This window comes from Haliaeetus leucocephalus, unplaced genomic scaffold (genome assembly GCF_000737465.1).
Source record: "Haliaeetus leucocephalus isolate CR32 unplaced genomic scaffold, Haliaeetus_leucocephalus-4.0 Scaffold137, whole genome shotgun sequence".
In the NCBI taxonomy this organism is placed as follows: Eukaryota; Metazoa; Chordata; class Aves; order Accipitriformes; family Accipitridae; genus Haliaeetus; species Haliaeetus leucocephalus.
In genome coordinates this window covers 2,006,868-2,021,450 of record NW_010972573.1, presented here as the reverse complement: position 1 = coordinate 2,021,450, position 14,583 = coordinate 2,006,868, and the positions used below count along the sequence as shown (strand labels likewise).

General features: G+C 42.4%; 1 protein-coding gene across 1 annotated transcript in view; it reads right to left on the bottom strand.

Moving 5' to 3' along the window:
• Positions 1 to 14,583, bottom strand: part of CDH20 (cadherin 20, type 2) — a 56,181-nt gene that overhangs the window by 29,364 nt on the left and 12,234 nt on the right. The window contains exons 2-4 of the mRNA XM_010585982.1: positions 9,471 to 9,838; positions 2,517 to 2,811; positions 691 to 810 (exon numbers count right to left, since the gene is read on the bottom strand). Coding sequence (XP_010584284.1) covers positions 691 to 810; positions 2,517 to 2,811; positions 9,471 to 9,713 — 658 coding nt within the window. The 5' untranslated portion in view covers positions 9,714 to 9,838. The remainder of the gene's footprint in view (positions 1 to 690; positions 811 to 2,516; positions 2,812 to 9,470; positions 9,839 to 14,583) is intronic.

The window sequence follows — 14,583 nt, the reverse complement described above, 5'->3', positions numbered from 1 at the left end:
TACAAGTTTGTCTTTGGCTAGACCACCTACTCCATAAACTGCTAACTTTCAGAAGTATATTATGCAGTGTTTTTTCTATTTTGTCCCCCAGGGCTCAGCAGTGACTATCATCTCATGAGTTTCTGACCTTAGCACTGCAGATGCCCTTTAGAAACTGTCAAAACCTGTCAGATTCCTCTTTTGGATATAAACCTTGGATATACACAGAAAAAGAGAGAGAGAAAGCAAGCAAAACAGAGAGGATGTCCTATAGATAAGTTTAAGGTTATTAACAAGAACACCCTCAGGTAAAACTACTCCAGATAACTGTATCCTTTAGCTTGCACTTTGCAGTCCTGGTTGGTTCATAGATTGCTTTTTTCCACTAAGCCTTGTTACCAACTAGATGTGCTGAAGACATTGTTGCAATAATAAAAGCCAACAAGAGTATTTACAGCACCAAACCCACCCAGCTCCTGAGCTGCAGAATATGGTCATTCAGATGAATATATGACTGCAGAAAGCATGTCCTTCTTCTGGAGCTCATTACCACAGCCTTGCTTTAATCCTCTCACAGTGCTGCTCTGTCTTGGCTCCAAGCCATAGAAATATGTTTCTCTGACCACAGAGAAACTGCTTGCCTTTTCTGTCCGCTTGAAACTTTTTTCTTTCTGTTTTAACGCTGCCTCATTCCGTGACGAAATAACATACCTGTCCGAGAGTCCACAGAAAAATATGGTTGTCCTTGGAGAATACTGTACACTACTCTTGCGCTGTTCCCGTAGGTTGGGTCATCAGCATCTGTTGCTGTCACCTGGATAACAGAGGTGCCTGACAAAAAAACCCATCAGGTAAGACCTTGTGGGAAAAAATGCTGGCCTGAAAAGTACACAGTTCAAAAATAAATTGAAATGCCCAACAAGAGCTTTCCCACACTGAACTTCTTCATTTGATGCTCATAGTGCTTGTACTTATTGCTCATACTCATATCTCATTAGCAGTAAAGGAATTAATAGGCATAAATTCATCAGGCATCTGTAAGAAGATATAAAAGAGCAAGTACTCTATGGACCACAGTTACAGAGTTGCTGATCTAACAGTACTTTGTTCCAGTTTGCAGAGAGCTGGTAGTTATATACTGCTTGCTTCTCTTCCCCTTTTCTTGATTTTAAGTATTATTTAAAGGCAGCTCAAATAAGATCTATAGCTATGCTGACATAAATCATGAACTGCTATAGCGGGCATATGGATGCTGTATGTTGACTAAGGGATGGAAATTGTACACAAATAGTGAGCGTGAAGGGATGTGCCTCTGAAATAATCTCCCTGTGGGACTGCAGTTTACATTGAATGGCCTAGAGATTATACCCTGCTGAAGTGCCTTTTGGAACCCGCACAGATGCATATATATTTCTTTTCTTCAATTGGTTTTCAAGGTCTGCTTCCTCTGAAGCTAATAATGGCTTGCAGGTGATGTAATTTATCAAGAACAAGGAGAAGGTAAGGCATAACTGTTTGAAATATATGTGAGTTTTGACTCCTTAAAATGTCAGACAATGCTTTTATGAATGTATCTAGCCTTCTATATAATGTTTTGTGTTAGAAACAAATCCAGTGTTATTAGATACGCACTGGAAAATAAAGCTGATTCAAGCTAGCCATTACCATTAAGAAACATTATTTCTGAATGGAACTTTTGTATTTGATGCCTGTCTCTAGCTTTATGCCAACATAATATCAAAGAATGAGAAGTTGAAGCATATCTGTAACTTCAGGACATGAGATTTATATGGTATTATTATCTCTCTAATGATGTCACAGAGCCAAAAAGCAATAAGCAACTCCAAAAGAAAGAAAAAAGTCCAGAAAAACAGTATTTCATGTGACTATTGGATTTGTTATATGGAAGCAGTTTCTCCTGACTTGTGTAGGTAGGAAGGCTGCTGTTTGTCTTCTGCACTGCAATAACAGGACAGTCTTTGACATGATCCCATTCTCTGAAAGTGGACAGCAAACAGTACTGGAATATTGGGATCCACTGAACTGTGTTTAGTGCAGGCTTACACGGATTAGAAGGAGCAAAGGTGCTAGTAATTGTTGTCATGTCTCCATGATTTCAAGAGCTCCTGGACATTATTTCAGCTCTCAGTATGAATTAGAATAGGTTCCTAAAATTGTGTTATTTTCTGGATGGCAATGGTTGTCTAACGGTCATTACTATGGCTACCATCTGATGGCAGGGGAGAAGGGGCACTACGTTACTGCAAGTTGTCTGAGGTTGGCATGTTCGAATGACATCTTTTTTCAGCTCTCCCACTTCCCTTGGCATGTTTTCTTTCAGAGGGGCCCAGCTGACGGTAATGTAAAGCCTGCTATCCCTCTTCTGTGGCACTCAGGCACCCTGGGGGAAGCTCTCCTGTCCTGCAGCTCTTGCGCAAGGGGCAAAAGCTAGAGTCCAAGGAGTCGGGGAATTTATGTTTTGGTGACCATCTCCAATTTGCAAATAGGGGGAAGAGACTCCACAAAATCTGCCTTACCCACAGGTGACATTTCTGGCACAGAGGCTACATAAGGTCCATCCAGGAACTTGGGTTCATTGTCATTGATGTCCTGGATTTTGATGATGAACTCCGACTCTGGTTCCATCGGCCGGCCTGTTCGCCTGTCCAGAGCCTGTGCTCTGAGGGTGTACTGTGACCTTTCTTCCCGGTCCAGTCGCTGAATGGCATGAATGTCCCCTGTCGTATCATCGATTGTAAACACAATGCCAGCTCCCTCTCCTGAGAGGATGTATTTGATCGAACCGTCTCCCCTGTCCATGTCAGAGTGGAGCTGTGGAAAGGAACGGGATTCAATTAGACCATGAGCTGGACAAGCAGCTGCTGAGAAACTTGAAGCATGTGAGCATCCTGAGGATTTTGGTCTCACTGTTGGGACTCACAAGCTGGTTTTAATGAACTTGTTTTGCTGAAAGAGGCAAATACTCACTAAAGTCTGTATCACAGAGTTGCAATTAGAAACCTTCTCCTGTCTTCCCATTTCTGCACCCACAGCTGTGCCAGAAGAAAAGGCAGAGACTCCTGAAAAGAAACAGGCTCTGTGCCTTTTTGAAATTTTACTCCACACAAAAATTATCTCTTGCCTGCTTGCAATGGCCATTGAGAAGGACTCACTGCTAGGCTTGGGATAAGGTGAGGTCAGCAAAGATGCAGGCTGTGCTTGCTCACATGGCTTAAGAGGAGTCAGATATTCCAGGCGTAGCATGATGTTGGGGCAGATAAGGCAAATCTGTTTGGGGTCAAGGGGAAAGCAGGGTGGGAGAGCTACTGAGTAATGGTCATGATTCAGAAATATTGGGTTTTTTTTTTCCATGAAAATTTTAGTGATAAAAAGTAGGCTGGATCCTTACATCTTCAGGAAAGAATTATAGTTGAAAAGTAGGTAAGGTAAGCAGCAAGGAACATTTGATCATGTCCATGGCAGACTATAGAGATGAGAGGCATCCCAGATTTTCTAGGGAATTAGCAAATGGATTTATTGCATGACTGCTAATTAGTTCTGAGCTGCCACAGATAGCTGTGAATGCAACAGAACAGAAGAAAAGTAAATGCAGTGCTAATTATCATCTAAAACAGAGAAACAAATCATCCTGGGGACTACCATTCTGTTAAACACCTGGTTCCCATGAAATACTGGAATGACTATCAAAAGACAAACAAATCACTTAATTTCACTCACACTATGAAGATGCTTAACAGTATGCTCAAACTTCCATGCTTTTGAGGAATAGAGCATAAAGACCAATGCCCAGAGATGGTATTGGTTCAGTCCCAAAAGACAGGAAGGCAATAGACTTAAGGTGCAATAATCAAAATGAGATTTTCAAGAATGGTTCAGGTGTGAATACTGTTTTCCAGTGTGATTATAATTTTGAGAGACGAATGAAGAATAGATAAATAATAAAAAAAAGAAAGTGGTCAAAGTGGGCTGGATTCAGTTAAGCACATCTTAAAATGCATATATGAGCTAATTATCTCAAGAAATATGGTCAGAATTAAGTGTGTGTTTAACGCTTTGGTGAGCTCAAAGGGCATATGGGAATAATTGTGGAAGACGGGGCCAAACAGAGGTAAATATTTGTACTGGAGAGAAAAATCTTGGAATAATAAACCGAATATATGAACACAGGATTGGTAGGATTTGAAGAAAGAATGCAAATAGAAATGGATAATCTGTGTGAAAAAGCAGAAGTCAAACTTGATGCATTTGATTACAGGCTATTGTCTCAAGAAAGAAAGAAGAAATCTCATCTCTGAGCTATTTAAAAACACACTGAAAACTATACAATAACTTCTCACACCGGAAAAAGTTTTATAGGGATGTGGACAAATTGGCTTATCTGACCTAAGCATTTCTAATGCCAGTTGACCAGCTCTTCAGCTGTTTTAGGCCACATGTTCCCATTGACTTGGGAGCTGAAAGACCATTTCCCCAGTGAAGGGTCTGGTTGGAGGATGCTCATTCTCTGGAGGTTGTTTTCCTTACCAGCTTCTCAGCGTGCAGCACATGACCTATGCAAAACTGGGGCCTATTCCTGATTTTAGGGTAAGACTGATTTCAGCTGAGGTGGGATCTGTATGTTTTTCTACGGCATGTCCCACCCTGCAGACAGGTCTGTATGTAGGTTGCTCATCGACTCTCGATGTCTGCTGGGACACCGAGTGTTAAGGGCAGCAGCACTGCAAAGTGGCTGCAAGAGCTGGAGGTGCAGATTGTGACAACTGCCTTGTCAGGTCACTGATATTTCATTTCATTGCTTTGCCACTGGTCTCTGCAGTGGCTACTGCATCTGAGAGACATCGGTCCTTTGGAGGAATGCTGGCAGCTCTCAGGTGATGTATCAGCTAAATGGAGGAAGAACAAGCCCAGAAAAATTTGGCAGTGGCAAACAGTTAAATTCAGATGACTGTCATGTGTATTAATTCACATGCAGGCGCCAGGACTGCAAACTGGCATATCTTCAGGAAACACCATCTTGTGATTAATTTAAAAAAAGACAGTGGTTGTCGTTATTTACCCTAAACACCCATAACTCAGAGATTATCACTGTAGGAGCTAGTAAACAGGATGCTTCCAGAAGGAGGACACTATTATAGCTTTTCTAATTGATTCAGAACCACTAAGCTACATCTTGGGCATTTGTTTTAGTGCATCAGAGCGTCAGTGAGAGAATGCAGCTGCTGAGACAGATACAGATGTTAGACCTGATTGGGGAATTAGAGCTGGACTTGATGGAAGAAAATGTATTTTGGAACATCAACAAGTCCTCATTAAATAAGAAAAAGGAAAGAAAAAGAGAGAATTCAAAGTCAAATTCAAGGTCAAAGCAAAGGCAAAGGCAAAGGCATAGAAAAATGAAAAAGAAACAGGAATAGAAATAGAAAAAAGGAAAAAAAGAAAAAGGGAAAGAAAAAGGGAAAGAAAAAAAGGGGAAGGAAAAAGGGAAAGAAAAAGAAAAAGAAAAAGAAAAAGAAAAAGAAAAAGGGAAAGAAAAAGAAAAAAGAAAAAGAGAAAGAAAGAAGAAAGCATCTTTTAAAATAGCAGAAGGTGTTCGGGAAATTCAAAAGACTTGGAAGAAGATACTGAATCCAAATCATGGGTTAAATTACACCTTCTGTCCAAAGCCCTATTTGGAAGGAATTGTAGGGAGCAAAGAAGGCATGAACATGGCACGCTAATAAGAATTTGGGAGTACAAGAGGATCTCTGTCTAACTGATTTGTTAAAAACATTGGGTTTTTACCAAGGCTAGGCAGTAAGAAACGCTAGCAGCACTTTTGCAGCTTCTCGTATAACCTGCTTTTTCTAGACAAAGCAAAGAAGAGCATAAAAGACATAATACTACCAGACTGCAATAAATCTGAAAGAATTTGGTGTCTGAAGGGACTGAAGCCCACACCATCGCTCACACCAAACCCAATATGAGGATGCTGCAGTTCGGGGTGTATGTAGAAGTCACTGTATTGGAAAGGTGATCCAGTTTTAAATTGGCTCTGTTTTATGGGTGGTGCAATAAATTGTGCTGCCATGTGGCTGACACAGAAGTAGGAGGAATTAATTTGTACTCTCTCCTCCATATTAAGGAATGGACTACAGGAGGAACGAAGCTGGTAACTCCTGAGAAACTGTTAACTGTGTCAACCTGGGTTGCTTTTTTTGATGAGGACAGTATAAAAGATTAAGGAGGCTACATCTGCATCTGAACGACACATTTCCCGGCAAAGGGCATGTGGAAGAGAGCGGTGCTGCCAAGGGCAGCTCAGGGCAGGACTCGTGCAGCTCCACTAACTGGGCTGTGAATCCATCCTTGACGTGCTCTCCCTTTACCTCCAGGGAGGTAGCACCTGCAGGGGATTTTTGTGAGGATGCATGAGTGAGTTTGGTTGATCTGCAGTGATAGTCTGTAGAAAGAATGCATTTTATTCACTCATTCAGCTGCTGTGGTTCAAATGCCTCTTTCCTTTGAAACAGGGTTAGGGAGTCTCCGGCACAGCAAAGTGGTGAAGTCTGTCCCCAGTTCAATTACTGATGCAGTTTAGGCTGCTGGATGAATGTGGAAAATACCTGCTGTAGCAAATGTGGGGTCTTTGGTTTCCTATTAGCCAATAACGGCTACCTCTAGGAAAGTTGAAGCCTTGTACTTATCTGTGACAGGACCAGGAACCCTCTGAAGCTAAAATACTTTAAATTAGGATCATGAACACTGGAGAAAAGCAAAAATTGTACTGACTTCACCTCAGGAAGTTTCTTTTCATTTCCCTGTCCAGAAGAGATTTTGCACCTTGCCTTACAGCTGCATAGGAAAGTACATTTTTCATAGCAGCCTTGAAAAATCGTATTAGGCAAGCCTGGACCTATGGTTCAAGTCAAGATGCTTTTAGGGTTGCTCCAGTCATCCATAGGTAACCAGAAACAGCTGTACAAGAGCAGCAGAAGAACCCCTCTCTTATGGGAAGCCTTTAGAGTACAAAGTAAATACAACCAGAGCTACGCTGTGCACTCTTTCTCCTGACACGGCCTTGGAGAGGGCAGAAGGACAAAAGCGAGGCCTGGCGAGCGGGCTGTTGCAGGGTGTTGTGGGTGGTATGGGTCAGAAGAGGCTCTGCCCGGCCAGGCCCGGGACCCAGGGCTGCTTGGAGGGCTGGCGCCAGCAGCGAGCCGTAGGCCGGGAGTCCTGCACCTCCACCCCGCTCCGCCAAAGCCCTGCCAGAGCTATTTCTGAGTCGGCCTGGGGAGACTCGGGCTGAAAAATTGCTGGCCTGCCAGAACAATTAATTCAGCCCCAGCCTGTTCCCTGCTGACCCCCTTTGCTAAGTATCCCTAAGACACAGGCAGCGTGTACGCAGGCGGGGCGGTGAATGGCGGTGGGCTGCAGCTTCTCCCGAGAGCCTGTGCCGTTGGCTGTAGGAGGCAGGGGAAGCCTCCCCCCACCCCGGCAGCCCCCGCCGCTTTCATCCCACTGCACCCGGCTCAGGGACGGGAGAGGACGAAACGTTTGACCCCCGGGGGCCCATTTTGGCAGCGGAGTTCCCCGGTGTCGGGCCTACGCGGAGCGGTGCGGAGTGGGGAGGCCTTCAGAGAGATCCAGCCACGTTAGCTCAGCAGTGCGTAGGGCTAATTGGCCCTGTTAACCGTGGGAGCTAATTAGCCCTCGTGCACCCCTGTGCTAACACAGCCGTGGCGTGGGCGGCCCTGGAGAGAGCTCACTTTCTGCAGCCTGGGCCTTTGTGTGGTGGACACAGACCATGAAGGGTCGTCTCTTTGTCCCCCCGTTCAGCAGAGCCGAGCGGCAGTGAGCGCGAGAGCAGCGCCAAGTTTTTGTGCTCCTAATGACACTGTCAAGTCTGAAACAAAGACGAGTTGGTTTCTTCCAGGACTTGTTTTAGCTAAAATTCAGCTCACAGTGCAAGTCTGGAGTCGTTTCAGATGAAACTGAGTATGTGAAATAATATGTCTGGCCCTTGTTCCAAAGCTGGGAATTGCATGAAAACAAATATTAATTTCTTTAATCAATAGAGATATCAAGAGCTGAAAAGCTAGGTGCAGAGATGAATGAAGACTAATGAGGTCTCATTTGGCGGCAATCACTAGTAATGCCATTGCTGTGGGAGGAAGGAGAGCACATCTTGCTGTCAGTCACACAGGGATAAATCAGGAGAAGGTCTTCTGAAGCCCATGGATTCATTTTCATTTATACTGGTGTGACTGAGGGCACAGTTTAGCTCTGTGGGGTTGTAGAATGATAAATACAAGTCCAAAATGGGCCTCTGGGTATATGATTTTTTTTTTTTTTTTTTTTTTTTCCTGCAGATGCATAGCTTGGAAGGAAAGAAGGAGCCTTGATCATGTAAAAATAAGCAATGAAATCTGAAGGCATTGTTTACTGACATCCTTTCTTAGTTCTTAATTTTTCATATCTACCTATATCTAGTCTGTACTCATCATAGTGGTATCTGATATTCTAGGCATGTAAAATCTTAACTGTGTTGTTCAAACACTTAAGCACACTAACTCTGCCCCTCCCCACTTTTTCCAGATTTATCACCTTGGTGTAGACTAGAAGCAAACTTGGTGCTGACTATAATCCTTGGAACAACGGGATCAATACTTTAAATAATTCAGAGTCTTTAAAAACAGTCAGAAAACAAAAAAAGAAGGATGCTTATAGTGAGGCAGATTGTGAAGGCAGACATCACTGGTCTGATTTCCATTAGCTTGTTCCTAAAGGAGCTACAGAAAAGTGAATGCAAAATACTACCAAGTAGATGGAGTGAGCTTAGGGATATCTGTACTGATGTGAGGGTTCTTGGGGCATAAGGGATCAAAAAATAGGACCTTTCATGGTTGGATTTAATGAGCTGTCCCTCTACCCTTTTAGATCTGGAGCAACTTCTCTGTATTCCACCCAATTAATCTGAGGTCAGGCTGTGGTAAGCAAGAAGATACTCTGACCCTAGACATTTGCAGAAAACAAAAATTGAAATGTCAGTTTTCAAGAGAAACTGGCTATTTAATTTGATTGTGAATTTCAGCTTCCAGCTGACTTGATCACAGACAGAAACATGATCACAAACTCTTCCTTTCTTTCCTAATCCTCATATGTCAATATAACCTTACTTTGCCTTGACATTGTAGGAGTCCCTGGAAAGATCACTGCAGATTTTCTAACACTAACTCAATTACAGATGACGATTGAAGCAGCAGATCTCTTTGAAATAGGCAAATATATTGACAGCCCCTTGAAACAGAAATTCTTCCCAAATGAAGGTGACACTGGTCAAAACCCTTGGGAGCAGAAGTGAAATTAGTGTGGATAAATTCACTGCCGGAAAGAAGGTGAAGGCACTTAGAGAAACTTCCCGTGTTTCACTGTGGTCTGCAGATACACAGATGTATATACCCTGCCAGATACCCTTCTGGTGCAGGTCTTACCTTCCCAACGTAGAGAGGGTCAGTTCCCGTGTACTCCTCCAGAACGAAGAACTGGTTCCACACCCAGCTCCGCTTCATACGCTGATGCAGCTTGTCTGACAGGTTGTCTTCTTGCCCTTCAATGAGGGGCCTGGCACTTCCTGACAGCACAGTTGTCGTAAGGTCCATCAGTCCCCAAAAATACAAGGAGACACCAAGTCCAAGCAAGTTCTTTGCATTGCTCATTCTACCTGAAGTCCACATCCGTTTACTAGGGCTGACTTAAAAGTCAAAACACAGTATCTTAGGTCCCTTGAGGAGAAAGTAGGTCCTGTGTGTAGTCCTTTGAAATGTCCAAGAGAGATCGTGGTTCTGAGAATGGCAGTCTCCTGTAAAGTTAAAGGAAATTCATAAGAGGATTTTTTTTTCCCCAAGGCGAAAGAGTTTTCTCAATAGGCAAATATGTTATAAAATATTTAATCTTTTATATAAAAATATAATATCAGGAGGCACACCTTCTGAAACTAGGAATACTATTACCATATAAGCTGCAGAACTGGAGCCTTAGATACAAGAATTGTCAGGGGTTAGTCGATAAGTAACAGTCCTCTACTTTGCTAACTTAGCTGTGGTGTTGCTTTATGGTATTGACTGGCATGAGTTAAGTGCATATTCTTTAGAAATATTTATGACCAGAAGTCCTTAGAGAATATTTAAAAACAGTTCACTCTGCAAAATTATAATAGCTGGTGAACACTTTGGCAACCATCTTTCTCTTTCTGTTTGGAAATTATGTCATTGTCGTTACACACACGTGCACTCACACATCTACATAAATAGAGATATTACCGCTATATTGCAAACCTTGAATATAACTTCTAGCAGCTCCAAGTTATTTCTAGTTTTAATTACTCTTTAAACCTGCCTGTTCCTTGAATTCAGGTTTCACACCCTGCTGCCTCCTCTCTGAGGAGCTGATTGCTGCTAAAAATGCAACATTTCTAGAATTTGAATGGTCAGTTAATCATTTTATGACCCACAAAAGCTTTCACAGTGCTGATGGTCACATGCTATTGTGTGATATGTCCAAGCAAGTCAAGCTAACACATTTTTTCCTCCACCAGCCTCAAAGACCTGTTTAGGCAGAGGAATGCTGACCTCTATCAGAGGACACTTTCTCATCAGTCTGGGATCTTTTGTTACCATGAAGTCAGTTTAGTTGGTGACCTCACTCCAGGCTGTGGATTGTAGCAAACATTTCCTTCACTATTTTGCTGAGTTTAATGATGCAGTCCTGCACTCAGGTTACTCTGTCAAAACACTCCATACAACCTCTGTGGGCCTAGTATTTTTGCTGTCCTTTTTAAGAACTCTTCTATCTTTTTTTCAGGAGAAAACCATACTCATTAGGAAAGGCGTATGGGGCTCTGAGGCTTAAGCAAGTAGTTCACACTTCATTTTACTGCTGTTTTATGCTTAAGTCTTTAGGCTTAATTAATTGTTTTGTCCTGTGGAAATAAAATGTAGCAGAAGATATCTGTCAAATATTTCTAACTTCCTTGAAATCCTTGAAAGGTTTCAAAATCATAAAAAATATTTTAAAGTGTTGCATGATAATATTTTGAAGTGAAGACTGAGACAATGCAATGCTTTCAGCAGAGAAGAAGAGAGTGTTTGAAAATTCCCCAGCATCCAAGCTGGTAGAACTGGAGGACTGAGTACACTTAGAAATCTACTGAAACAGAAATTCAGAATTTAATCCAAAAGTCGGCAGAAATCTGAAAAAGGCAGCTTAAGCCTGGAACAGATGTCCACAGGGGAAGTAAAGACAAAATAACTATCTATCTTAGACTAATTACTACACAAAATACTGTTTCCAAGTATAAAGCCCAGAAGGAATATGACTACACAGTGCTGCTAGTTTATACAGTTGTGAAGTGCAGCAGACAACTAACAGGTCCTTTACCTTGAAAAGTTTACAACCTAAGGCTCAACAGATACAACAAAGAAAGGACAAATTGTAAGCACAGAACACGGTAAATCTCTTCTAAGCAGAGCAATGTACAGAACTGCTGGTTGTTTAGACATTGGCTATGTAATGTGCTAGGGCTTATTGTCTGCAAAGCCAAAGAATGGGGATTTATCTAAGCAGTACAAGCCCAGAAGGACCACAGTAATCTCTGTGTGTCTGTCACTTCATGAAGAAGCTGGCAGCTGTTTGTGAGAGGCAGGGACAAGGCTTAGCTTGCTGGATACCCACAGTCAAAGGAGTCCAGGAGCTGTGTGTGCAGTGCTTGCCTCTCTCTGTCCTGTGAGTCCGTAGCTCCCAATAGCCAATATACATATAGACTGGCGAAAGGAGGCTGAAGTCCTCTTCACGTAATAGGTACATCCACCTTGCTCTTGGCGTGTTGTCAACAGCAAGTTTTTCTCGGCAAATCAGGGGGACACCACTGACAACCCATGTTTTGCTGGCAAGTAAATGTGGGGAAGGGCCTCCCACCATCCCCTCAACATGATTTGAGGGAACTCAGCACTGCCGCTGCTGTGCAACAGGAAGGGAAAGTGGAAGCAGGCTATGATCCAGTGGCTAAGGTCCTGCCTGGAGTTTTTACTTTAAGAAATTCCATCTACTGTACAAGTCATTTACATTTTTTGTTCATGTGACAAAAGAGGTGATACAACATGATGGACCAATTCCTGTGGCAACGAGAATTGTGTTTGTAGGTGAACTCCCAAACCACAAATTCAAAACTAATGGTGCCAGATGTCTCCTGCAATTAAGTTCAGCCAACAGTGCTCAGGCAAGGTAGTATCAAGACATGGTTAAATAAACTTGCAGAGTTACCAGTATGCCTGTAATGAGGCAATAGCAAAAGAAAGCTGATCATCAGGATGCTTTTTCTGCACGTGTGCATTATATCATCAGAAAGCAAAGTAAGTAGAAGCAGTGAAATAAAGGTCAAGATCAGGGACATAAATGCTTCAGGCTCTCTGTGATAACAGCTTTTGCCATTTGAATGTCACTTGGCATCGCAGCGCAGTTCCATGAGGAACCTTTCTTGAAAAGAGTGTACAACTCAGTGGCCCCCAGGAGCAACATCCCTAAGAGCATTTCCTATTCCCAATGCAATCTCATTCTGGGGTATGGCAACTATCAGGAAACTTGCCATTAAGTAATATAAAGTCTTGTAAAAGGGTGTTCCTTCCCTGAGTACTAGTAATTTCTCCATTTAATGCCAGCCCACGGTGACGTAGTCATATATTTTTGTAGGAACAGAAGAAAGCGCTAGTGTTGAGGTGGCACAGAATCTTTTTTGTTAATACCAGAGTTTCTGGTATCTCATGCCTTTCCAAAACTCTGAGCAAGCAGGCTCAAACTCATCACATTTTGCTTCTGGCCTAAAGGCAAATTAATACTATTAATAGCAGTATTTAATCAAGAATAGTTCCTCTATCTCTGAGGCTGAAGGAGAATGAGATTTTTTTTTTCTGTCTCAGGTCCTCAGCTGGTATTAAAAGAATGAAAAAGACCTTTGTTAACTTCTGGCTTGAGGTGCTGCTGATCTCTCTGGGGCTCTTTACCCACAGCTTCACCAGCCCCAGGCGTGTACTATTGGCCTCTGGAGCTGCAAGGCCTACTGGTCAAGCAAAGTATTTCTCAGCAGTGCAAAAGGCACTCACACACATTTAGGGTTTGAGTTGTGTGGTAGCACAAGTGATGGCTGAGCTACAGTTAAGGTCATGGATGACTGAGTCTTTCAGAGGACTCATGCAGATGGCTTCTTCACCAGCTGAGTGTGATGGATAAGTATGGGGTCACACAGCCTGTAGACACGACAGTTGGTTAGGATGATAGCCATATGCTTTGAGTGTGCTAGGTTGGTGGGATCTCTAGCCTTAAGTGGACCTTAGCGGTTTTTGATGCAGATGGATGACACAGGCTTTGAGGCAGAGTCTGTTCTTCTGCCTCAGGCTGGGTAGTTCCTTGCAGGGAGATCAGGGGGACCAGTCATACAGGAAAGCACTTGTTGGCATGACTGAGTGAGGCAGAACTGAACCTTAAATATTCTCTAATGCAAGTTGTTTCTTGCAACCTCCCAAAACTGGTTCTTAAGGACATCTGCAAAGATGGAATTGATGAGCCTCTGCTTGTCATATGAAATACATTATAGAAACACATTTCATGGCTCAGCATGGGGATGTGCAAAGGATTTGAAGGCAGTAAAGGGAGGGAAATCTTGTTTTCCTTGCTCACACAAAAAAATTATCAAACCCAGGAGGATTGCATGACCAAAACCTGTGGGATTTTTGCAGAGGGTATTTTATATTTCAAGAAAAATTTAAATGTTTCAGAACCCTGTTCGTTACCCACATTGAGTACTCCATTGTAATAGGCTTAGCTGCATCTGTGCAGTTTAGATTCCTGACCCAAAGTGAATGCCTTTCTTGTCCCTGCTTTTGTGATGAATATTTGACTATCAGTTCAGTTGTTTAGGTTACTTTCTCTGTTCTTGCCTTGCAAACATCGCTGAAAATCCTTTTTACTGTCACTCAACAGTTACAAATATGGCTTTTGGCTTCGTAAAGACCCGTGAAGATCTGATTGAACCCTGTGCAACTGGTGGTCTATACACAGTACAAACGAACTAACTAATTGTTCCAGACAAAAGAGTCACAATAATGCACTTCTCACCAATGCAAATACAAATTTCTCTTTTAGCCCATATTATGAATTAAAGTAGGCATATTCCAAGTGTGATCTACTTTTCATGCTCCAATTTTAAAGATACCCCCCCCAACACATATTTGTACATTAAACTATTCTTAATTGAATATCTAATTCTGGGCAAAGATGAAAAGGAAAAAGAAATATCTGCCAGCACCAACTTCTAGCTTTTCTTGCAAGTGACCCATTTATCTTCTAATTCTGACAAAAACAGCACTTCCAAAGAAAGGATAAAAATATTAATAGTTTGGATGACCATATGGGCATCCAGAGAGTTCCACTGGGATTGAAATATATTGTGCTCAATACATATTTGCATGAATGCCAAGGGTTTTATAGTCCAAAAGCTCAGACTTGAAAATGTTTACACATGCTTAGTGTATTCGTCACATTGAGCAAGCTGTC